Genomic DNA, 25,054 nt, shown 5'->3' on the forward strand with positions numbered 1-25,054 from the left:
AACAAAACAAAAAACATGTTAGTGATGCAGGATTTTTTCCCCCCTCGTACAAAACCAGAGGACTGATGGCTTCCTTAACATTTACAACAAATAATATCACGAATTTTAGGCTTTCTTTGTAAATGTAATCTCAGATATAAATCAGGAAAGGGAACAACAGCAGAACAATACGCTGTATCCAGGAAGAAGCAGCAATAGACAAATGATATAAAAGCTTCTGTTGAGGATGTCTTTGGGTTGACAGTATGACTTTGTTCCAGGACTTCTGGGTGATTGTTTGTGTGTTCTCACAAATTTTGTGCTTTGGTTTGACTTAGTAATATCGGCCTCTTTGAAGGTCCCAAGTCCTTGGCTCTTGCTCTTAGAGCATCTAGGCTTGAGAAATGAGAAAATTGCACAGCCTGTCTTGCTAGCACATGGGAAAGGTGAACGCATCTGCACGGAGAACTCTGAAAGACTCTGGGATATGTGAGCACTTAGCACAGATCATGACTGGAGGAGGTGTTGTCGGGCTATATAATCGTTTTATAGCACTGTTGGGGAAATGCAACAAAGCAGGATGACTAATGCAGTGTTTTTAGGGCCAGCAATTAAAACGTTTCTGACCATTTCCAATGTGACGCAAAGAGAAACCTCAAAGAAAAAAGTGCTAGAGATAGATGGTGGAGGTGAATTAAAACGAGTCAATTTGCTGATTCTAAATTATATTTGATGACTCCTGTTAGAAAAAGTTCACACACTGAATACATTTATTTATTTTGGTTATTGTTTTATTTAAATGTTGCTTATCTTGTCAAAAAGCATTATTGCTCACATTATTCATACTGAGACCTTCAACAGCCACATCAAGCACTGTACATGAAATTTATATTTCCTGTTACTTTCACCAGATTTGGATATAAAGATTGCTGTCTTTTAATGTGCTTTAAATAACAAAGTAGCATGTTGTGAAGCAGGTTTAACAAAATGGTAATCCATCCAACTTTAAATAGGTTTGTTCCTTTATCAAATTTAGTCAAATGAGCCAAAGCCTTTGGTGCTTATAGGGAAAAAATCAGATTCAGCATTCCAGTAGAGGTGTAACTCAATAAAATAAAATATGCTTAATGCAATATGATACGTTTGACAGCATAATATTTTAAGATTATTTAACCAGACAATGATAGGCTAAAATGACTCAGCTAGCTACAACTCCTTTTTGAATTTTAGCATGTTGTTATAGTAGATGTTTTAAAATGTATAAAATAGCTGTAACAGCAATAATGCCTGTAAAAGTTTCACATATCTATCTATCACGTTGCCCATCAATTTTTGATATACTCTGAAACTTTAAGGTGAGATCTAGCAGTTCTCTATATTCAGGCACCACTGTGGCATCTCGTTGGGGAGAGCAAAGTAGGCAGTGCTTGCCTTATGAAATCTAAAAATAGACACAAATGGAAAACAATGTGAGCAAGTCTCCTAGTATCTCAATGTTCTGTCCTAGAAGCTGCCCTCATTGTATCTTGTGGCTTTATTTTTCAACCTGATTGCTCATAGGGGGTTGTCTTACTAGCTGAAAGAATCTGAATAAAATTAGCATGTCAGAGGCTCAGGCATTCTGTTAGGAAATCTGAATCACAAACAAAAGAGTTTAGAAATACAAACTCTCTTCCAAGGTCCATAGCTACACAGTAAATATTTTTGGGGCTTCAAACAAAGGAATCCATTGTAAGTCAGGTAAATATGCTCAGGGGACTTCCAGTCAGAGAAAGAAAAACTGTAGACAAAGGTCTTAACTATTGAGTCATTAATACATTGAGTCCTTATTATTTTCACTTCTGGGTTGCTGCAAAGTTTCCCAAGACGAACCTACGGTAAAGACGACACAATGAGTGCATATTATTACAGCATGTCTACAGTATGAGTCACAGAGCTACTGAAGAAAGAAAGTTAGGTGTTGTCAGTCATGTAGCAGACTTGTCCCTGCTTGCCTTGCTAATGACGGCCAGGTGGACCAGTGACCTTGTTTTGGTCAGGCAGCGTTCCCAGTGGAAAGCGTTGAGAAAGGCCCTCCTAAATGTATCACCTGAAAGAGTGTAGAGCACCAGGTTGAAAAATGTGTTAAATCCAGCCAGAGGCCGGGAGATGATATACGCTGCATGCACGATGTTCTCTGCCGGACAAGTCGCGTTATGATATCTTGATTCTATCCGCAACACACGCAGGACATGATATGGCATAAAACATACAACAAACACCACCAGGATCAGTACAGTCACACGCCGTGCTCGCATCCGACAGAAACTTGTTGTGCGTGGTCCGTTTGCCAGCTGTTTTACTATCCCAGTGTAACACATAAACACCACCACAAGGGGAAGTAGAAATCCAAACGCAGTAAGTAGCCAGCCGTACAACCGCACAGTAGCGACGGGTTCAGTACTTGCAAAGTCTATGCACTTCTTGTTATCATTCACTGATATCATGCTCAACATGGGGGTTATTTCAGCGGCAGAGATGATCCAAACAGCTGAGCAGGCAATTATACCCCAGCGCTTCTGCTGTACCTGTGCTGCACTCAGTGGTTTAATCACCACTACATAACGAAAAACTGCCAGACATGTTAGAAAGAGGATGCTCCCATAAAGGTTCAAATGAAACCCAACGCGCACGACACGGCACATGAATCCGCAGAGAGACCACTTATCCCATCTGCTGTAGTAGTAGACCAGGAACGGCAGGCTGAGGACGTAGAGAAGATCGGTCACCGCCAGGTTGACCAAGATGATGCTGCTGCTCTTCCAGGGACGCAGCTTTGTCAAGTAAATGCTGATAGATGTTACATTTCCAACCAAGCCCACAATGAAGATGAGACTATAAGCCACAGGCAGGTAGTAGTGTTTCATCAGTTCATCCAAATCGGTACAGTTGGAATTGTTGGAATGGTTGATGGCCATAGTTCAGTCCTATTGAGAATGAGAAATGATTTTAATAACCACACTGAAAACTAAAAAAAACCCCGCAAAATAGAATGTCCCCTGCATTTATGAAAATGTAACTGAAGCAATTTAAAAGGAATTGGGGAGACACAATGTAGCAAAATTAGCAATCCTATAAATTAATTAATTTTTAATTATTCAAAATTATTAATATTACAAGAAGGGCTGGTTAGAGTTTTCAAACAGACTTCAAATATTCACATTTAATGTTAGTGATGTTTTTGGTATAGCTGCTATTTCTGATCACTAAAATTTGGAAATCACACCGTGAGAAACATGGGAATGAACACAACATGAGTAGTGCAGGCCTTAACATAAAAACAAACAGAAATATTAATATATTAAATATAATTGGCACGCATTGAACAAATGCCTTTTCTTTAACAACACCTCTATTCTTGTGTACTGTATTCATGACATATATGTTTTCTGAGCAATACAATAGGCAACACGCAAATCATTTCATTTCCCCCCAGCTGTCAGATCACAGCAGGCAGCAATTACTGCTCATGGAAGGAAGGCGAGAGCAGGACAAGCAAAGAAACAAACAATCAGGGAAACTCGGTGGGAAAGAAGCAAGCAAAATCATTCTTTTTCAACAGTCTGATTTCTGAAAGCCTCTCAGTATATGACAGTGCCTATGGCATCCTGTAATGCTGTCAGTACGATCTGTTCTCATTATGGATGTCAGGGGATGTGTGAGGTGTCACTTACACATCATAAACACTTGGTTTTCATGAGGCAGGAACTTGCACTCATTAAAATGATTACATTTTGCAAAAAACTACAAACTGTAAATTATTATTTCAGTGTTACATCTCAGCATAAAGGTAACATTCGATTATATAAAAGGTTTTTTACTCACTTCTACTGCCAGTATCCTCACCAGTATGCACTTCAGTCCTTTAGCATCTCGTCTCTATTTTCACTTCCATCCCACAGTCACACCCTCTTTTATTCTTTCCTTTTACTGTTACACACCACAAGTGGGAAAGTCCAGAATATTTTTACTTGAAGTCCTGTGTTGTGTGCTTCAGCTTCAGCTATGTGAAGTGCATACTTCCTGGTATCACGCTTAAGCTGACAAAGCTCAAGGGTCAATTTGTCTATGTAGCTTAGGTTTCAGGTGGTGAGGTGAGGGAATGGAATGTCGGGGATCTAGCAACACAGGAAACAGTCCAGTGTTCATTTACAAGAATGAACTCAAGACTTTCTAATGAGGTCTTTATTATTTCTTGAAACGAGCATGTGAATACCTCAGCATGGCACTACCGAGCTAAATTTAGCACACGGTTTCTGATTAAAGGAACAAGAAGGTTTAGAAGCAGGGAATGAACACTTAATTATAATAGTGTGTTACCATTTTACTTTAACTTTCTACAAATTCGACCGTAAGTTTCAATCAAAAGTGTCACACTAAAACTTATATGTTGTGAACTGTGCTTCAGTTGTGCACATCTGTAATCAACAAACTGCTGCTCACAGTAAAATGCAGCATTTTCTAGAAGTCAGATATCAGTAACTAGTAATATAATTAGTTCTGTCCAGCAAATGTAATGTCCAGCAAAAAACGAATATTATATTTTACAGTGGTTCTGAGACTATTTTACTTTTCTAACATGTGTTTTTATTTTTTTGACTACTTGGCTTCTTGTGTTCCTTCTTCCTGATGTTGCTACCACTACTTACCTGAGGATAAAAACAGGAGAAAGGAGCAGCAAAGTGTGAATAAGGACAATTTCCAAAAGCACAACGGCTGAGTTTTCTGCACTTCTATCCTGAGGCAATTAAAGCATTTTGTTCCTAGTCATCTCAAAGAGCTCACAAGTGCTGCTAGAAATAGACAAGATTTAAAACCAAGTGCATTTGACCTATGCAGCTTCTTCTCTGCCTCACGACAGGACCTGGACACGTTCCATCTGTCCATCCATCCATTTTTTTCCACTTATAAAATTCATGGACTCTACTTCACTAGAAAATCCTGAAGGAGAATGTCTGGCCTTCAATTCATACCCAGAAGCTCAATCACACTTGTGTTATGCAGTAGTAAGACAATCTCTGAATGGCTCAAAAAAGGAACTAAATTTAAGCGTTCAGAGTGGCCTAGTCAAATTCAGGGTCAGATCCATTTAAGGTACTTTGGCATGATCTTAAATAGGCTGATAATGCATGAAAACCCTCCAATGTTGTTGAATTAAAACAATTGTGGATAAAGGAATGGGCCAAAATTCCTCTACAGCAACGTGAAAGACTCATTGGCAGTCATTACAAATACTTGGGTGCAGTTTTCGTTGCTAAAGGTAGTACCAAACCAGCAATTACTTTTTCACATATGATTAGGTAGGTCTGGCTACCTGTTTTCTTTTTAATAAATAAAATGTCTATTTAAAAACTGGATTTTGCATTTACTCAGGTTGTGTGTGTGATCTCAAACATGTAAGTCTGAAAAACAAGCAAAAATTTAAAAAAGGAGAGAAATCAGGTAGTGGGAGGGGGGTACTTTTTCATAGCGTTGTAGTTCGGTACTTATAAATAGGTTGCTTGTCTTTGTTAATGATTCACTTCAAGCATTAATGATTGCAGCCGCCTTAACACATCTTCCCACCTCATGTAGTCATCAGCTACAGACCACACTGAAATATTGATTTAAACCTTGTGCAATTTCCTCTTCCTTTTGTGTCAGTCTTTATAATGTAAACATAAAAACATGCACGCTGTTATTTTTCAGTGTGAATATATTTCACTCATTGTCGGGGTAAGCTGCAAAAATACGCCTACAATTCTCACATTATGTTTGACTGCTGCTATCGCTAGAGCATGCAGTGTTGACCGCAGTCATGCTTAATATTTGTCCTGTGTTTAAAGGTTATTACGCTGAGTGTCAAGTCTACACCTGACATTACCTCAAAGCATAACACATCTGCATCTACAAATATATGTCTTTTTTCCCTTGGCTGCCCTGGACATGCTGATGTTCTCTGTAATGTCCCTCACGCACGCACTTAAAAGCAGTAAAAGAAGCTGAAGTTTACAAATGTTTATTTTACAAAAGGGAAGCTAGAAAAGTGAATAGAAATCACTCTAAATTGTGATTCCTATTCACTGTCGGGATGGCGCAGTCCAGAAGCAAGTGTTTTATTGTAGAGATAAAAATCATCTTAGTTCAGAAAAAAATGAATGTCAAAGATCAACTCGACGCACAGAAATCTGAGTAGAGAGGATTAGGAGGCCAGGGGGTAGCTCGCCTAAGGAGGAGAGGGTGACAGAAGGTGTTGATGGTGGGGATGTGTAAGAAAAAGAAACTGCTTCTGTCTACAGTTTAGGCATCTTTGCAGCATTGAGGCGCATAGAAACACAGGAGGATCCAGCAGCATAGCGCATCTCCCTCAGCATGCCGCTCCACTGCTTCTTGTCTTCCTCATACCTAACAAGAGCGAGAATTGGGTCATTTTTCCCAAACGAGCAAAGTAGCAATATAAAAAATAAAAGCCTGTAAATCTGGGTCCCTCAACTTAATAAGACTTACTGCCAGACATCAGTGACCTCTGTGGGAGTCACCTCCTTGTTCTCCATCTGAACCATAGCAAAGCCACCCACAGCGTAAAGCGAGCCACCATTGCTTACTAGGTTGACAGAGCTTCTCTCCTGAGGAAACTCTGTGAAGGGCTCCCACCTGAGGAGACACAACATTAGGAGAAGGTAGGAAATAAGTCTAAGCTATCCCTGTTGTTGTAGTTTGTACCGCAGTCATTTTTTCCAGTTTCAGTATTTCTCTTTTCTTTTGGCAGATAACTGAACTGTAGTTTATCAAAGCCAAATGAGTGCAACATTTTTTTTTAAACGAAAAAATTCTGTTGGTTATAAACAAGTAAATTAACCAGTCCTGTAACTTAAATGTATTTATATTTTGCACTTAATTGCAGAAATTTTAATGTCAGAGTTTAAACTAGCTAGCTTAAATACTGTTAATCAGAGCCAATAGGCTCCAGTTAGTTATAGCAACTACATCGCTAAAGCAAATCTAAATCAACCTGATAGAGGTTCCTGCTGCAAATAAATAAACCACACTAAGATAAATCTATGTTTTATTAGTATTGAGGCTCCTTTTAATCCTATCCAGATGCTGCACTAGCTAGGGCAGATAAATCGCACTGAGAAGCCAGCTAGCTAAAATTATTAGAGAAAGGTTTGACTCAATGAGCATGAAGAACCAGTGAGCGCTGTGATTGTTCTAACCATCTTGGGGGATGTGGGATGATTTTAAATGTGACATGTAATAAAACATCCTGTTCTACCACATCCCAAAGGTGCTCTACTGGCAAAGCTGGACTGGTCATCTGGCATTTTGGGCCAATGGATTGAAAGGCCGCTGCCGTGCAAGCACTGATGGGGGCCCATTGGTTCATTTTTATTACTGACACTGTATTGCCCAATTAAATCTCTTAAATGCGATCAGCCCCTCCCCTCCCCTCTCCTCCCTTCTCTATTCACTGGTGCAGCTTGTGGAAGAAGTTTAGTGTAGAAGAAGTGAGTAAAAGGTGGAGCTGAAAAGCTAAGAGAAAATAATAAAAAGAAACTTAAAAATAGATGCAGCAAAATGGGTCAAATTAACAACATATTTGTTGTTGGCGCTGCTGCACCGTGAACAGCAACTAGTAACCAGACCTCACAGTTACAGGAGGCTGCTGCTGAACCAGCTGTGTAGAAGTGAGTAAGAGATGGAGGAAGATGAAACTCACATGATAAGAAGATAGATGGAGGGACATACACTCAACAAAAATATAAATGCAACACCTTTGTTACTGCTCCCATTCCCCATGGGATCGACGTAGAGACCTAAAATTCATTCCAGATACACAATATAACCATCCCTCCCAAACAGTGGTCACAAATCAGTCCAAATGTGTGGTAGTGGGCACATCTGCTATATTGAGATAATCCATCCCACCTCACAGGTGTGCCACATCAGGATGCTGATCTGACATCATGAGTAGTGCACAGGTGTACCTCAGACTGCCCACAACAAAAGGCCACCCTGGAATGTGCAGTTTTGTCTCACAGCAAAATGCCACAGATGCCACAAGCAATGAGGGAGCGTGCAATTGGCATGCTGACAGCAGGAATGTCAACCAGATCTGTCGCCCGTGCATTGAATGTTCATTTCTCAACCATAAGCCGTCTCCACAGGCGTTTCAGAGAATATGGCAGCACATCCAACCGGCCTCACAATCGCAGACCTCGTGTAACCACACCAGCCCAGGACCTCCACATCCAGCAGGTTCACCTCCAAGATCGTCTGAGACCAGCCACCCAGACAGCTGCTGGAACAATTGGTTTGCACAACCAAACAATTTCTGCACAAACTGTCAGAAACCGTCTCAGGGACGCTCAACTGGATGCCCGTCGTCCTCATCGGGGTCTTGACCTGACTCCAGCTCGTCGCCGTAACAGACTTGTGTGGGCAAATGCTCACATTCGATGGCGTCTGGCACGTTGGAGAGGTGTGCGCTTCACGGATGAATCATGGTTCACATTGTTCAGGGCAGACGGCAGCTGAGAATGTCCCAGTTCTTGCATGGCCAGCATACTCACCGGACATGTCACCCATTGAGCATGTTCGGGATGTGCTTGACCGGCGTATACGACAGCGTGTACCAGTTCCCACGAATATCCAACAACCTCGCACAGCCATTGAAGTGGAGTGGCCCAACATTTCACAGGCCACAATTGACAATCTGATAGACTCCATGCGACGATGTGTTGCACTGCATGAGGCAAATGGTGGTCACACCAGATACTGACCGGTTCTGGGTCCCCAGACCTCCAATAGCGCAAAAAACTGCACATTCCAGGGTGGCCTTTTGTTGTGGGCAGTCTGAGGTACACCTGTGCACTACTCATAATGTCAGATCAGCATCCTGATGTGGCACACCTGTGAGGTGGGATGGATTATCTCAATATAGCAGATGTGCCCACTACCACACATTTGGACTGATTTGTGACCACTGTTTGGGAGGGATGGTTATATTGTGTATCTGGAATGAATTTTAGGTCTCTACGTCCATCCCATGGGGAATGGGAGCAGTAACAAAAGTGTTGCGTTTATATTTTTGTTGAGTGTAATTAGGAAAGGAGCAAATGGCTACTTTCATCATGAGCCACTGCTTATATCTAAAATGTAGCAACTAAGAAATAACCCAAAAACAACTGTACCTGATGAGAACCTGTTTCAATATCTATAATCAAACAAAAACATAAAAAATGCATAATATGTGTATGCCTGACAGATATACATATTCTTAAAAAAAAAAATAATAATAAGAAAATGATGGTTGGCCGCCTGGACCAAAAATGCCAGGGCTGATTTTTTTGTCCCAGTCCAGCCCTGTCCACTGGAGTAAGACCTTGGGACTGGTGACTTGAGCAGTCTGTCTATCTCTGACCTCTAACATGAACAAGAGGGCTGCTGCTTACTGGATACTTTTTCAGAACATTCCCAGGAAACCCTAGAGATGATAGTGTGGGAAAACTTCAGTAGAAAATTTCAGTCGTTTCTAAAACCCTTAGACCATGACTTGCTCCCTTAAATGACCCTTCTTACCCATTCCGATGCTCAGTTTGAGCTTGAGCAGACTTCCTTGACCAGGCCTACATGATGCACTGAGTTGCTGCCATGCGATTGGCTCATTAGATATATGCATTAACAAACTGCTGAATAGGTGTACCTAATAAAGTGACCAGTGAGTGTTCTCATTTAACAGGAAAGTTGCAAACATATTCATACTTGTTCGTTGCAAAGTCATAGGCTTCACACGAGGCAGTGAGGCCTTCCTCGTTGACTCCACCAACCACTATGATCTTGCCATTGTGGACAACTGCTCCAAACATGGCTCTGGGTGTCTTCATGGCGGCCTGCTCCCTCCACTCTGACTGTTTGTGGTTATACACAAACATCTTGTTAAGGGCTTTGCTGTGAAGATGAAGGAAAGATGTGGGACTTTCAGCATCAAAAGCTGTCAAACTTTTTTGTTCATTTTTGGTGTTGATTTGGTGATGTCACCTACACAAATAGATGCAATTAATGGGTGCTTTAAGCATCTATAATTAAAGCTCTAAAATTAAAATGATGATAATTTAAATCAATTGCTTTTAAATAAGGAAAGATACATGTTTGTTTACCGACAAAGAAATTTAATCTTAAAGCCAATGTTTAAATGATTGATTATAAAAATGTATCCTCATGTCTTCATTATTATTATTTTTTTTACTAATTGGACTAATGGACTCACAGTGTGTTTCAACATGAAGCCTTCATTAAAAAAATCATGATTTCTCTATTTGAAATAGGGCTGAACGATATATCGCATTTGCGATAATATCGCGACATGATCAAGTGCAATTTTCTAACCGCAAAGGCTGCGATTATACTCTGGACATGTCCAAATTCATGGGCTGCATCCTCCTGAGGACGCATTTGTAGACCGATTACGTCACAGCGACGCGCCGAAGGCTGTCCGAGAACGGCACAACTCCCGGCACATCATGTTCAGATCACCGCGGAGTTTCGCTGCTCGGGTTAAACGTAATATATAAGTCACTTAGACAACCTAAAAATGTTATTGTTGGGCTTTTTTCAGTGTTTTGTTTGTTCGTGAGTAAATCGGTTTGGCTGAGATTAAAGTTATTAGATTAGATAAAATAAAACTTTATTAATCCCCCGGGTGGGTTCCTCCTTGGTTTTCACACAGCTGACTAAACGTCAAACAGAAAACTGATTAAACAGAAGTAGAGACAGTCGAGAATTTACACCAGTGTCTGGTTATATTTTAGATAGCATGAAGCAGACGGCCGAGTTTATTAAACTCCACCGAGACAGCGGTGACGCTAATCAGAACTAGACCGTCCAATTTCACGCCTTTAAATTTTAATGGCGTGTTTGTGTGTGTGTTTATACAATTGCTATTATGTTTGCACTTTATGTGTAATGTTACTGACTGCAGAGATCAGTAAGATGTGTGTATTTTTTATTTATTAGTTTTATTTATTTAATATTATTTTTTAATTTAATGACTGTCTAGTAGTTCACAGATGTCGAAAAACTGAGTGTGGTAAAGCCACTGATTTTGTTTATGTATATTTCTGCAATCTGCACATTGTACTGACTTTCATTTTAATGTTTACACCAGGGTTCCTTGTCAGCACTTTATGCTCAGATGTTTGTAAGCTAAAAATAAACTATTGTGTATGTTCAAATATACTGTTGTGATTGAAGAAGTTAAATAAAAATGTCAGTCATCAATTCATGCATCACCTCATGTCATCATAACAGAGGTCTGTCTTCCAGGAAAGAACAGTTTAAAATTAATGTAATATAGTATTGGCCATACTATAAGATGTATTGCTTGTCTTTGTTTAATAATACAGAAGACAAAGACCTTAAAAAATAATCGCATATCGCATCGCAATCGCAATATTGGGGCAAAAAAATCGCAATTAGATTATTTTCCATAATCGTTCAGCCCTAATTTGAAAGGGCACAGCCTCTAAACACCAATCAACAGGAACACATTTGAAGAAAGAAAAGCTTCATGTGGATAAAGAGCAGAACAGGAGTGAGTAAATGGACTAAAAACAGTTCTACAAGAAAAGAAAAGAGAAATGACACAAAAAGCAAGTTAGTAAACGTAATCTATATAACAAACAAAGGTGTCCTGAGAAGGAGCGCTTAAAGACATAGGGACAAAATTAGTAAAGGTTCACAAACCTTTACTAATTGCAGTCAATGTTAGGTTGACATTCATTGTTACTTAATCCAAAGACTGAAAGTCTGAACAGTGATTCCATTTTCCTCATAATTAAACATTTGCTGTGTCCGTTTTGGAAACAGTTAAATGTTGTTAAATGGGCAAACGGAGCAGCTAGACCAAAAAGTATTCTTATGTGGTTACAAAACTAACCGATCTTTTTTTAAAGATCTGAATTTAAAGTTTAAAGTTGTAACTTAAAACTGTAACTTTAGTTATGACAAGCTGTTGGGTGTAGAGAAAAGTGCTGGAGTGAATGGGCTACTGTAGTATGCTGTAGAAAAGTGCCATTTACCCTTACCTCTTGCTCTTATTTTCCTCTTGGTTGAGACCTTCTGGTGATAGTCCCAGCTATATTAAGCCAGGTCGAGCACACCTGTTTACATTTGATAATTAGCAGCCTGTTTTACTGACAGCTGAACTCAAGAGCTGACTGCATGTCTTATTACAGTTTTAAAGCCTAAGGTTCATTTTGTTGTAAAAAGTGTGTCCCTTCCCAACTCTGGCTTCTATCGCAGGCATAGAGAGAGAGGAAAAATAGCATATGCTGGCTGTAACAAGAGATGCACAGGGCTGGTATTTTCCATGATTGCAGCATATATTAGATTACACACTCACATTTATTCAGCTATCTCTGTGGGGACACCCATCTCACATTCTTCACCCAACATTTCAATGGCTCCCCTCTGGGCGACGCCTCCACTGCATTTCCTGCAGGACTGAGAGGAGGAGAGCCACCTTTGTCCCCAAAGCCACTCTGCTTTTTAACTCCAGCCGGTAAGACCATTTCCCACACCGATAAACATAAACTACACTCTTCTTATACTACCGACACTTTATTAATTTTTAGTCACTTACAGTTATTTATTCACCTTTCAGTCACTTTAATTTCAAAACCGTATATATTGTATATTCTGTGTATTTATTATTTCACTCTTATTGCCCGTTCTTATTGTCCTTATCTTCAACGTTATGCTCCTCTGTTGTTTGTTAATTGCTCCTTGGGGATAAATAAAGTCTCCTGATTCTGATTCTCACAATAAACACCCTTGTCTTAAATATCACGACAGAATACAAAACCCATACTAATCTTTACCCTAAGACTATAGGATAATCAGTGAGTGTGGTGGAGGTGTGATCCCTGGCCCAGCTACAGGGGAGGGGTGGTGCCAGGGAGGTTGGAGGGACAGGTGGATGTCATTGATGTCAAGGATTTCCCTTTTTCAGTGATGTTGGAGACCAGAGGGGGAGGGGTGTGCAGCTGACTGGAAGTTGGCTGCCATGTGTGCCGAGCGGAAAAGTATTACTGTGTGCTTGATAAAAAGCTCAAACCGAATGGTGTGTTGGGTCGGAATTCTTTGCAGTGAGCATTCAGATTAAAGTTTCCACTCTAAAGTATAAGAACAAGAAACATACAAACATACAGAAGGTCCTTTACTCACTTGTCATCCGTCTTTCCTCCAATGCTATAGACCAGCCCTTTGTGGGAGACAACTGCATGGCCGTGGATCTTCAGGGGAAGCTTTTTGGTCTCGCTCCACCTCATCTTCCTGAAGAATGTGACAATTGTAAGCAACTGAACTCATTAAGTGTTATTCTCTTCCCTTGAATTCATTGCTTCTAATTTCTTTGGGATTTAAAAAAAAAGTTATATATATGAGTAATGTCAATAACTTAAATGGCCCACAAATGAATGCAAGAATGAAAAAAAAAATAATAAAAATAAAAACAGCCAGAGCCGATCAACAACTTCAGATTTACCATAATTAATTAACTAAATTCAATACCAGAAAATCCTTAGTTAAAACAAAGAAATGCAATTAAATCTACTTGGTTAATTATCACCTAAAAATGATCAAATGTGAGATGTTTAATGAGAAATGGGGGAAGTAGGGATCAAAACAAAGAAATACCACTGACTCAGTATCATAGCACATCACACTATCCAATGATTCATTGGACTGGAGGTCTTTTCCAGCCACAGCAAACAGCAGGTTCTCGCTCTCTCCGATGTTAAAGAGACATCTTGGAGAAGGCATTGGGGGCAGCGCGATCCAGTCTGAGCTGAACGGATCCAACTGTGGAGGAGGAAAAAAAACAAAACTATAACTCACAAGAGTGGAGAAAGCATACTTTTAGCACCCATTAGCTCTTTGTCTTTTTCACCTCATGAATCTGCTTGTTATGCTCCATGATATCCGCATATTGATTATGCTGTAAGATACAGCAGTTCAAGGCCTCTATCACATTCTTAATTGTGTATATTGCTTAGACCTGATGGATAATGTAATTCATCTTTTATTGGAAAGAGAATTCAGATAGAACTATGTTGCAGCCTTTTTGTTATCACATGCTAAAAAAATAACTTTCACTTATATTTTCCTTCTAGTTTATTTATAGTTTGAATAAGGAATTAAAATAAAATCCCACAAGATGGTTTAGGTTAACTGATACTACTGCTTCTTTTATCCACTACACTTGAAAACTAGTGCTAGACCAGCTATCATTTAACTTTTAAAAGTTTCACAACCACCATAACATCTAAAGCTAACTATGTAACACAATATAACCCAGTGATACTGAATCAGATTTATACTGTATTTCTGTACTGTTGATATAAACATTTAATATAAAAAAACGGACTTTTTCCCTGCCTTTAAGCTTCTTGCTTCTTGCAAAAAATGAGACTGTTTGCTGTTTTCAAAGTGTCTTAGTTTCAGGATGAGGAACACATTTTACTTCAAATAAGGAATATCCTCAGTTTCTGGTTCATGTGACATTTTTTCAAGTTTCTCTACCACTTAGTAATTAGCTAGCTTTGGTGCAATACCGTCTTTTTGAGTGATTTCACCCAGCAGCAGCCAGCGACCTCCTGCAACGACTCATGACCAGTCAGGAAATATACATTTTTCCTTACCAAATAGGAGATCGCCTACTACAGAGAAAAGATAATGTCAAATGAAAAGAAAACCTCCTCACCAAATATGCATAACATTGCAGAGGAACATCCTTGTTTTCCTCGTCGACAAAGAGTCCTCCAATGATGTATAGCTGGTTCTTCTTTGTCACCAGGCTAACGTGGTTACGTGGCACCTGCTCGGACATGGCTGCCAGGAAGCACTCGTTCTCACTGACGTCATATCCCACTGCTGCCGTGTCATTGATCATCAGGATGAAGTCACGAGCATACATGCCTTGTCTGCGATTATCATTCAGGAATCCAGGGAATGGACTGTCCTCCTCTTCACCTCCTTCCTTGCTGGCCCCCTCCTCTCCCTCATTCTTCTTGGGTTTCTCTGGCAGTTTGCCCTTGAAAGCATCCCTGATGACCTGAATCATCTTCTGAAGCTCTGGGTCAGCTTTGATAATCTCTTCAGTCTCCACTCTCTCTTTGAAGTATTTCTCAGGCAGGAGGCGGAATCGGATACAGTTGAAAGCATCCTTCAGGACCTTGAGGCGTTTCTCCCTGTCATGGCGGACCCAGGCCATGACAGCTTCGAAAACCAGTTCCTCTCTCTCAACATTCAACGAGTCTCCACCAATAATGGCAAACAGTTCATGGGCTGCGAGTTTTAGGAATTCCTCTTCCTTATAAAGGAGTTCAAAGCGGTCAGCAATGTAGTTGCGTGCTGCGATGGCCAGCCTGGGACAGCTGAGCACCAGGCCCATCCTAAAGATGGCCAAGCAGTTACCCAAGGACAGCTTCTTCTGAAGGTAGTTGACACACACTGTGAAGACAGAAGGGATCTGGAACCTGTTTGCCACAGCAATTATATCCTGAACGTTGTCATCGGTGAGATCAATTTCAGCTGAGTAGAGGTACTGAATAATCATGTCCAGGATGGAAGGGTTAACATCCTCAAGGACCACCTCTTTGGTGTTCTCCACCTCCTTCCCATCTTCAGTAAAGAAAATTTCCCTGAAGTAAGGGCTGCAGGCAGCCATGATCAGCCGATGGCAGGGAAAGCTACGATCGCCTACCTTCAGGTGACAGTCCACAAACTTGTTCTCATTCAAAAGCTCTTTCAGGCCGTCCTGGAGCAGGGTGCTCTGAAACAGGCGCAGCTCCTCCTTGATGGCGTTGGGGTCCATGGTGTCAGGAGGTAAACAGTAGGAGAACAAAGGAGTTGGTGGAGAGAGGAAAGAGACAGTGGCCACAGGTCCTCTTGGCAGTCAGTGCTGGCTGGAAAAGGCAGAGCAAAGAAAAGGTTCCCTGTGTGAAGACCCTGCAATTTAATCCTGTCCCACTCTAAATATAGTTCCCTCTGGCCCCCTGAATGGTTCAGCTTCTATGGAATTTAACTGGGCCAAATCACAGTGCACCACAGGCCAGGGTTGAGCAGCTGCTGCCATAGACTGAAAGAAGCAACTGGCTGGGGATATGCCACCATGATTCAGCTCCCAGAGTGTCACAGGGTAGGTAACAGTGGAGACAATGTGGTCACATCCTACAAATAGCTTTCCTTAAGCTGGAGTCTTAAGAGACATTTACAGCAATCGCTGTCATATTCAAAATAAGTGCACCCTCTTAAAGTTGGACATATTGTTCACTGGCTCATTGAGTTTTTTTGCATTTACATTTTCAGATAATTATAGCCACTGATGTGCTTTTGTACTGAAACATACTCCAATTTCCATTGCTTCGCATTATATTATTGATATCAGATTTTGCAGATAATATAAAGTCAGTTTTAAATTGTGGCACATCTGAACCTAGGACCAAAAGATTCCCCCAACGTTATGATACCATCCTTCTTAAGTTCTTGTTTTATCATAGTAAAAAAGTAGCCTAAATAAGTAAACCTATGATAATAAAAGAAAAGTGCTATCAGTGCTTTTTTTAGGCTTATGAAATGAGATAGTATGATACTCACACAAGAACTTTCAGGTGAACTTCGTTCCAAATGAAAACCACCTGTGTTTAACTGTGAGTAGGTTTTTCTGTTTGATGTATTTTAACATTATAGTATTGCATCAAGTCTTGGTAGCCAGGGATTGGACCGCCAGGGCCTCCACTCCTGGCCACCGCTCACAATGCACCCGACCCCTACAGTGCCTCCTGCGGTGGGCCTGCAGGAAGATGGGCCCATGTCCAGGGGTGCACATAAGTGGTCTGCAGGTGCGCATGCGCTTTCAAAATAAAAGACGCACACCAGATAAGAAGTTGCAGCGCATGTTTGCATACATTAAATTTTCTGGAGGAGGACAAACATTTGTTTAGAACACTTAAAGATGTCGAAGAAGCAAGCTCCTTTAAGCAATTACTTTGGTGTTCCTCCACCTCCAAACAAATGTCAGAAGCGCTTCTTTTGCGGTTCAGACTCCTTCTGACATTGCAACTTCTTATCTGGTGCGCGTTTTTTATTTTGACAGCGCATGCGCACCTGCGGACCACTTATGCGCACCCCTGCCCATGTCCCTTTTTCGGGCTATGCCTGGCAAGCAGCACAAATGGGCTTCCTCTGAAGAGTGGCTGGGAAGTTCAGCCATCTGGGAGGGGCTCAGAGTAGAGTCACTACTCCTCCACATCAAAAGGAGCCAGTTGAGGTGGTTTGGGCATCTGACGAGGATGCCTCCTGGACACCTCCTGGGTGAGGTGTTATGTCCCACCGGGAAGAAGCCCTGGGGCAGAACCAGGACATGCTGGAGAGATTATATACCTCTTGGTGTTCCCCCAGACAACCTGGAGGAGGTAGCTGGGGAGAGGGAGGTCTGGGCTTCTCTACTTAGGCTGCAGCCCCCACGACCTGGCCCTGGATAAGCAGAAGAAGATGGATGGATGGAGATAGCATCAACAATTCACTTTAACTGACAATATTAACATTTATATTTATGCTAATATCTGAGCTCGAAGTCAAACAGAAAAATATTGACGAGAAATGAAAAGAAATGAAATTCAAAATCAATTCATGGAAATCAAATGCTAATGGATTACAGCAGACTGATAGTCCACCACAAATGGGTCATTTGTAACGTGCATTTGTGCACTTTACAGAGAACACAAAAAATTCAGGATAATAATAAGCTAATGTGGCAAGTTCTTGTAAATTACTCACATGAGCAGGAGTCTATTGATATGAGTGAATTTTGCATAATGACAGCAAAAATTGTCTCTAGAAGAACTTCTTTCCACCAATCAGCATTATTCAGCACTTTCCTTGTTGGCTGTTGGTATGTGTCAGCATGTGTGTGTGGCACTCCGCTATTGAACCTTTTAAAACACTCTTCCATTCACCAAGATGATTTTAAAATGAAAACATTTATTTGATCTCCTTGGTCTTGAATGGATGGATGGTCACACCGCAGAAGTTACTACAAGATGTTAAAATGCCAATTAAAAAAGGTAATTACTGGTGCGTCTGAATCAATATGAGTCTTATTCCTGTTGCCTGATAAAGTGAGGAGTGTGTAGAGTTAGGTAACATTTCTCCCGTGGGCAGCGCTAAAGATAGATCACACTATGCCACTTGTCGAGGAGTGTCTAATGTAATTTAAGGAGAAGGATAGAGCTGACTCTGCCACTTCCCTAAAGCCACAGGAGGTTAATTATGCACACTTACACCATATTGAAATCACATTTAAGTAGCCATTTGTCCAGGGTATTAAGGGACTGTATAAAAATTACTGTTGGGGAAAGTGGATCAAAATTAAATTATATTTTACTCTGACTGGCCCCTTATTCTCGTTGGGTGCTTACTTGTTTTATAAAAGATGGAGTTGTTTCGGTCGGTCACCCACCAGGGCCTTTGTAACCTGGCACACAAAGCATGCCCAGGTTGAAGACATGTACAGGCATTTCAATATATAACCGATTACAGAGAGGAGAATGTTGCAACAGAAAGATGTAAAAACCCTTAGCGATCACTTAGAAGAAGTTTAAACAGGAAGCTATTTATATTCTGTACCAGCGCCAATGCAGAGGTTTTTTTTCCCCTATGATCGCGTATCGTCAGAAGAACATTGCCCAGATTCTGGTGTTTTTCAACACAAATATAAATGGTTACAGGGCTGCGGTAATAATAAAGCCAGCAGTGATCACAAACAAAGTTTTACCCTTTTCAAATGGGGCATCCCAACTGTGGAGATGATTTGACTGTGAAACCAATGGACACCACCCACTCTTGGTACATTACCTGATTTACTCTCCTTTCTTACCAATGCTGACCAACATTTACAAAAATAATTTCATGTTGTATTTAATGTGACTTAACATAATTGATGGAGCTCATGAAGTCATCATGAAAATAGTCACAGAGCATTCCATCTTTTATATTCAGTCTATGAAAGCCTATGTTAATGTTCATATCTGAACCATTAACCATCAAGAACCATGAACTGCTACGCTAAAAGCAATTTGGTTTTATTATGAGCCTTGATGAACCGTTGAATCGACGCACTGATAACATGAAACATGTTCCAAACTTTAAACATCCTCAGTCAAAATGTTTCTCCTAATAATATTAATAAATACTACAAATGCCGATGTTAGGACACTTTTTATATGATCAATTTTGGGATTTTTAGGAAGGCTTAAATAAAATATAGACATTGGAAAAGAATAAAAGTCAGCTTTATTTTAGAAAAAATACCCCCATACTCCAAATCATGTTTATACAATAACGTTGGTGCATTTTACACATATTACTTTAGAAATGATTAATTAAAAAATGTTTGATATTAAATGATGACCATGTAGCACTTAGTACAGTATGTATGAATGCAGTCAGTATAGCCTTGCAACAAAGATGGGGTGCTCAACAGTAGGTTTTCTGCTCATACAGCAGACGTCAGTTATGACATTAATACTTGTTACCCAGTAGAGGGCATTGTGTGTGAGTATACATGCATGTATTTCCATTATTGTTACAGCTTGTGAAGTGAAACAGTGTAAACATTTTTCATTCAGTAAATCTAAGAAAAAACACATTCAAATGCTCAAAAAGATTCCATAAAGTTAGGAATCATATATATGAAAAGAAAAAAAAAACGATATTTGATCGATACAAGGGATGAGAAGCTTCATCTCTACTGTGTGTTTTTAGTTTTTTGTGAATATGCACTAATAGACCTCAGAGTGATTGAGTAAGGAAATTAAATCTATATGACAAGTCATGAAGCACTGGAGTTATTAGTTATAGTCCATCTTTTCAACACGTTTGCAGCACTCAGGCTTTGTATGAAAAAAATGATCTGTGGGTATGTCAAGTCCTCTGGAACTCCTAACACGCTACGAGCCAGCCCTCATCTGTATTCCTGAGAGAAGACGGATGATCTCCTGCCCTATCTATCCATGCTACGTTCCTTTTTTTCACTGTAATTACAAGAGATCCTGGAGGAGGAGGCAAAAATGTGGAGATGATACAGAACATCAGTGTACATGTATATGCCTGAGAATTATGCTAAAACTTCACATAACCCTGTGAAAAATGGCTGGTCATAGCTGCCCCTCCTCGAAATGTAGGCAGATGTGTGACGGATGCCCTCACTCAGCCACCTGGAAAAAAAATATATGAGAAAGTCAATACTCCCAAACATTTGGATCGAAGCGGAGTGTCAAAGCCTCAATATTTCAGTCATGAAATAGGCAAATAAAGCAGCAAGGTGTGAAAGACATAAAAGACAAAAATATGGCTGACATAAATCATGAGAGCATACCAGTTGATCTGACTTCCACACATGTCCTCTTGCACTCGTCCTCTGTGTCAAATCGATTTTTGTTGCCATTGCAGCCTCCGTACCAGAACTGGGCGCACGCGTTTGCTTGTTTGTCATAGTACCAGCGGATGCTGTAGTCCCTGCACGTGCCTTGGTCCAGAACCAAGCCACAGCGGGGGTCCAAGGGGACAGTCTCTGCAGGAGAAGATGTCATATGAATGAGAGAACTCGTTTCCACCTAATCTAACCTCAGAGTGGCCCTTTCTGCTCCGTTTCTTCACCATGCTGTCAGAAAAGAGCAGATTGCACAAAATCAGCCACACTGCATCAAAAATAATTGGCTTCCCTGTTCTTCACCTTGCTGCGCACACAGCAGAAAGGCCACATCAACGAAAGCTGCTCCCTTTCTGCTGCCTGTACTCAAAGCACACTGGACTAGAACTCCAAAGGAGCTTCATCTACTCCATCAGGTGTCATCACACCACATTTGCAGCCATCTCAAAACTGAGATTGCTGACTATTCGTTTAATGCCCCAGTGTCACTATCCCTTATCAGCACTATACTATACTGCTATCAGCACTATACGGACAAAAATATAACAGGGTGCAAAACACAGAAAACATTTAAACATGAACGGATTATTATGTACCACCCCCACACTGAAGGCAGAGGTTTGGATTTCAGTAATTATCTGATATCATAAGTAATTTTCTGTGCCATTATTCATTTCAGTTGTTGACATTAACATCTGTTTGCAGGTTCTTACAAAAAATATTCATGTCACAAAAAAATACTGTGGCCATGAGGTGGCGTATCATTTTAGGTCCATTTTAAGTATTTTAAGTAACTCTGAAAGCTGCCATTAGTCCAAAGTTATTAAAAGATAAAGAATTTTCCTATCATGTGATAAATAAAGTATTATCCTCCTCTCGTGTCCTTAATTAAGGATAATGTACATTTAGAAAAAAAATAGTTTAGTTATAGCGTGACATATCATTTTAACATGTCAACTAGCTAGCTAACTTATTGCTAACCTTTAGCTCTATTTAACCTTGTAAATATACTGCATTGATTGTAACACCTTGGGCCACAGTCACACTGAGAGTCGCACTTTATTGGACCTTTCCAGAAGAGTTGAAACAGCTGCAAAGGTTTGGCCAATGTCTTTTATCCTGTCTTCCTTCTCTCACCCCAGTCGGTCGTGGCATCTGGCCGCCCCTCCCTGAGCCTGTTTCTGCTGGAGGCTTCTTCCTGTTAAAAGGGAGTTTTTCCTTCCCACTGTTGCCAAACCACTTGCTCATAGGGGATCATATGATTGTTGGGTTTTTCTCTGCATGTATTATTGTAGGGTCTACCTTGAGGCGACTGTTGTTGTGATTTGGCCTTGTATAAATAAAACTGAATTGAATGTCATATTAAACCCTATTGTTTATGAATGGGACATCAATCGAGTTCATATGTATGTGAGGGCAGATACACATAGTATGTGTATTGTCTTTTAAATATTGAGGTCCTAACTGAATTTTTGCTCATGGTATGTCTTTGCAGTGAGGGAATTTATTTATTTTGGATCTCTGTAATAAAAATAATTTTGCTCATAAGAAAGATAGAAAAGTAGAGCAGAGTATTGGACTTCATATACCTTTGGGAAGAACTGGCCTTGGTACAGGTACATACTGTACAGAAACACCGGAGGATGTTGTACTTATGCTTGTGGATGAAGATGATGATGACGATGAAGAGTGTTCCCTGGATGGAGAGAGATGTTTGTCTGAGGTGCTGTGGGTAAATGTGTCCCCACGCTGCACCCCTCCTTCCTATTGAGGAAAAAAACAGAAACCAGTTGTTAGAATAATAAATGTGTGTAATGTACATATAAAGATGTATTCTTGTTTTCATACATGTACTTTGTTGGATCCTTTAATCTCATGCTGGGTGGTCTCTATCATTCCTCCATGGCTGTGTGTGCTGATACCAGTGTTGATACCAGTCTGACGTCCATTCTCTACTTCCGGTTGGGTCACAGGCCTGTACCCATAGCCACCAGTAGCATACTTTCCATTGATTAAATTTTTGTTCCCATTATAACCATTGTTTCCATAGCCGTTGTAGCCATTAGTTATTCTGTTATATATTAGGGCTCCATTCTCATCTTCACAGAACTGGCTGACCAGCTTGGATTCGAGGGCTGTGACACAAAGACACAGAAGTTAGGAACTAGGAAAAAGGATTTAACTAATTACTGTTTTGTCACTATTCGCTCGCCAGACATAGCCTAAAAGATTTTTTTAGGAATTCTTTTCTGTTAAATTTCTAACTATCAGATGGCTTTGCATTAATTTTGTGCACAAACAAACATACAGGTCATATGCAGAGGTGGAATACTAATATACTTCATTTAGTGCCAGTAACAGATAAAACTTGAGAAATAAACATTCCTATCGCCCATGCCTTTATAAAGCTTTGCCTTCTGCTAATTAGCAGATTCCGGGTCGTGAACACACTACATTCATTATAATAATGCCTACTTTTGCTCCAGTAACGTGCAAAGCTACAGTGAAACCAAACTGGCTAAGTGTGCAAAAGTACAGTAGCTGGCTGGTTTAGGTTAAGCTCTTCAGAAGTGTTATTGAAGATGCATAATCCATTATTTCTTCAAATTGTCACTCACATCAACATAGAATGCTAAATTATGGATTGCCACAGACAGTAGGGCTAACCACAAACTAACCAACTAACAGTGGAAGATCAGAACGCTAATGAGATTTGAAACCACTATGAGGTTATTCTGCCTAGATTAAATAATAATGAGTATATGTGACTTGCATATCTGTAGTTAGACTTGGTGCATTGTTAAAAAAAAAAAGTAAATGTAACTATAGGGTACATAAACGTGCGCTAAATAGGTGTCTAAAATAGCTTGTATAAGATATAAGTTAAGATATGATTTTTTAATAATATAACACAAAAATTGTAGATTTCAAGTCACACAAGCACTTCACATATAAATGGATCCGTATAAAAATGGAAAAATCTATTTTTTAAAAATTGGTTCACTACAGGCGGGAATCACCAGGCAACTCACAATACGACATCCCTAAGGTAATCCTGGGGACATTTTGTGCCATTACGGGGGTTTTTTCATGCTATTTTGGCTGTGCTGAATGAATACAACTAATTTGCCAGAGGATATTATTTTTATTTTAATTTTAGAATTCTTGTCTCAGTTCCTTAGGGATATTATCACAATACTTCAGTCAATTCTTCACATTTTGTGAAGGATGCTGCTGAAGAATGCTTTATTACAGTTAGCTGTAATAAATCACCGAAAATCACATTTATGTTGCTTTTTCTTGTTCTATAGGAATATAATCAGAATACAATCAGCAAGCAACTCAACTCATTAACAAAGACTCATATTAAGGGTAAGTAAAGAAAATGCCTCTTACCTGGCAGGGTGTTGAAGTCATCAATGAGGAACATGTGCTCCGTGTCTGGATCAGATGCGATTAGATTCAGTTCTTTCAGGAATTCGGCCTGCGTTGGGTCTGAGGTGTTAACGATCCCCAGGGCAAACATCTCAATATTGGCAGCGTGTGCTTCTCGCACAGCTATATCCAGCTTCACTGGTTCTCGCTTGTCGGTTTGCCCATCAGTAATCACGATGGCCACTTTGCTTACTCCCAAACGTGAACTATGGAAGACCTCCTGCGTCGCCTTGCGGATAGCGGTACCAGTGTAGGTGCCCTCTCCCATATATGGGATGTTTCTGATTGCATTCTTGACATCCTGTTTGGTGACATAGCGGGCCAAGTTGAATACAGTTCTCACCTCAAGGCTGTACAGGACCAGGCCAATCCTGGTGGCGTTTCGGCCCACTGTTACCCGGTCCACTAATGCATTCACAAAGTCCTTGATGATTTCAAAGTTCTCAGGCCCCACACTCTCTGAGCTGTCAATGACAAACACCAGCTCCATAGGCCTCTCCTTACACTTGATCCCACATCCTAGAATCACATCACATCAACATATGAGATCATGGCGGAAATGTCACATTGATGAGTTCCAGTCTGTGGAACTGGATCCAGCACTTTACAGATCAGATGACACAGTGGCTTTCATTGAGAAATTAAATCTACTACAATATTTATGCTATCAAAAGATATTTTACCACAGATCTCTTTGATCAATCGAATGACGTCTTCTCTCTGCAATGAATACACAATATAAGCATATGGATAATCACAAAAAGTAAAACAATACAGATATGAACACATGACACTCACAGTGAGGCCAGCTTCACCTTTGGCACCGAGTCGGCCCTAGGATCAAAAATATTAAAAAACGTTTATTCACAAAGTGTCACTGTTTCTGCAAATCTTCCAGTTTCATGGGGCAGACAAATGTCAGTAGCGATAACAAGCAGAATAGGAGCAGGTTCAGGGGTTGGAGCCCTCTCCCCAGCCATCACAAAACAGAACACAACAAAGTGAGACATGAAGGAATCATTAGCGTCACTCACAGGTTGCCCTGGGGTTCCAGGGTCTCCTACATCTCCTTTGATCCCCTTCAGCCCCCTCTCCCCTGTCAAACCTCGATCACCCTGTTGCACACCA

The 25,054-nt window shown here is 40.4% G+C and overlaps 3 protein-coding genes across 6 annotated transcripts in view; all 3 read right to left on the minus strand.

Moving 5' to 3' along the window:
- Positions 1-56: 56 nt before the first annotated feature.
- LOC308393221 (2-oxoglutarate receptor 1) lies at positions 57-5,861 on the minus strand. 3 transcript variants are annotated; one of them, XM_080876823.1, is made up of 3 exons: positions 3,844-5,861; positions 1,974-2,945; positions 57-1,851 (listed from the first exon to the last, which is right to left on the minus strand). In XM_080876823.1, exons 2-3 carry the CDS (start codon positions 2,934-2,936, stop codon positions 1,618-1,620), a joined length of 1,197 nt encoding a protein of 398 aa, XP_080732949.1. In that variant the 5' UTR covers positions 2,937-2,945; positions 3,844-5,861; the 3' UTR covers positions 57-1,617. The 3 variants fall into 3 exon arrangements, with proteins under 3 accessions (XP_080732949.1, XP_080732948.1, XP_080732950.1); XM_080876822.1 differs by having other exon boundaries at positions 1,974-5,861; XM_080876824.1 differs by having other exon boundaries at positions 1,714-5,861.
- A 139-nt stretch (positions 5,862-6,000) lies between these two features.
- LOC308393220 (kelch-like protein 41b) lies at positions 6,001-15,993 on the minus strand. The gene is made up of 6 exons (XM_080876821.1): positions 14,762-15,993; positions 13,703-13,860; positions 13,225-13,332; positions 9,763-9,948; positions 6,505-6,651; positions 6,001-6,402 (listed from the first exon to the last, which is right to left on the minus strand). Exons 1-6 carry the CDS (start codon positions 15,872-15,874, stop codon positions 6,291-6,293), a joined length of 1,824 nt encoding a protein of 607 aa, XP_080732947.1. The 5' UTR covers positions 15,875-15,993; the 3' UTR covers positions 6,001-6,290.
- A 3,349-nt stretch (positions 15,994-19,342) lies between these two features.
- The window catches only part of LOC308394043 (uncharacterized protein), a 33,226-nt gene continuing 27,514 nt past the window's right edge, over positions 19,343-25,054 (minus strand). The window contains exons 29-36 of one of the 2 annotated variants that reach the window (XM_080878178.1): positions 24,961-25,041; positions 24,725-24,760; positions 24,610-24,646; positions 23,888-24,445; positions 22,346-22,626; positions 22,081-22,255; positions 20,438-20,632; positions 19,343-20,276 (exon numbers count right to left, since the gene is read on the minus strand). In XM_080878178.1, the coding sequence (XP_080734304.1) occupies positions 20,269-20,276; positions 20,438-20,632; positions 22,081-22,255; positions 22,346-22,626; positions 23,888-24,445; positions 24,610-24,646; positions 24,725-24,760; positions 24,961-25,041 (1,371 nt within the window). In that variant the 3' untranslated portion in view covers positions 19,343-20,268. Of the gene's footprint in view, positions 20,277-20,437; positions 20,633-22,080; positions 22,256-22,339; positions 22,627-23,887; positions 24,446-24,609; positions 24,647-24,724; positions 24,761-24,960; positions 25,042-25,054 lie in introns of both variants that reach the window. The other variant, XM_080878177.1, reaches the window with a different exon arrangement.

This window comes from Rhamphochromis sp. 'chilingali' (genome assembly GCF_963969265.1).
Source record: "Rhamphochromis sp. 'chilingali' genome assembly, chromosome: 3".
Classification (NCBI taxonomy): Eukaryota; Metazoa; Chordata; class Actinopteri; order Cichliformes; family Cichlidae; genus Rhamphochromis; species Rhamphochromis sp. 'chilingali'.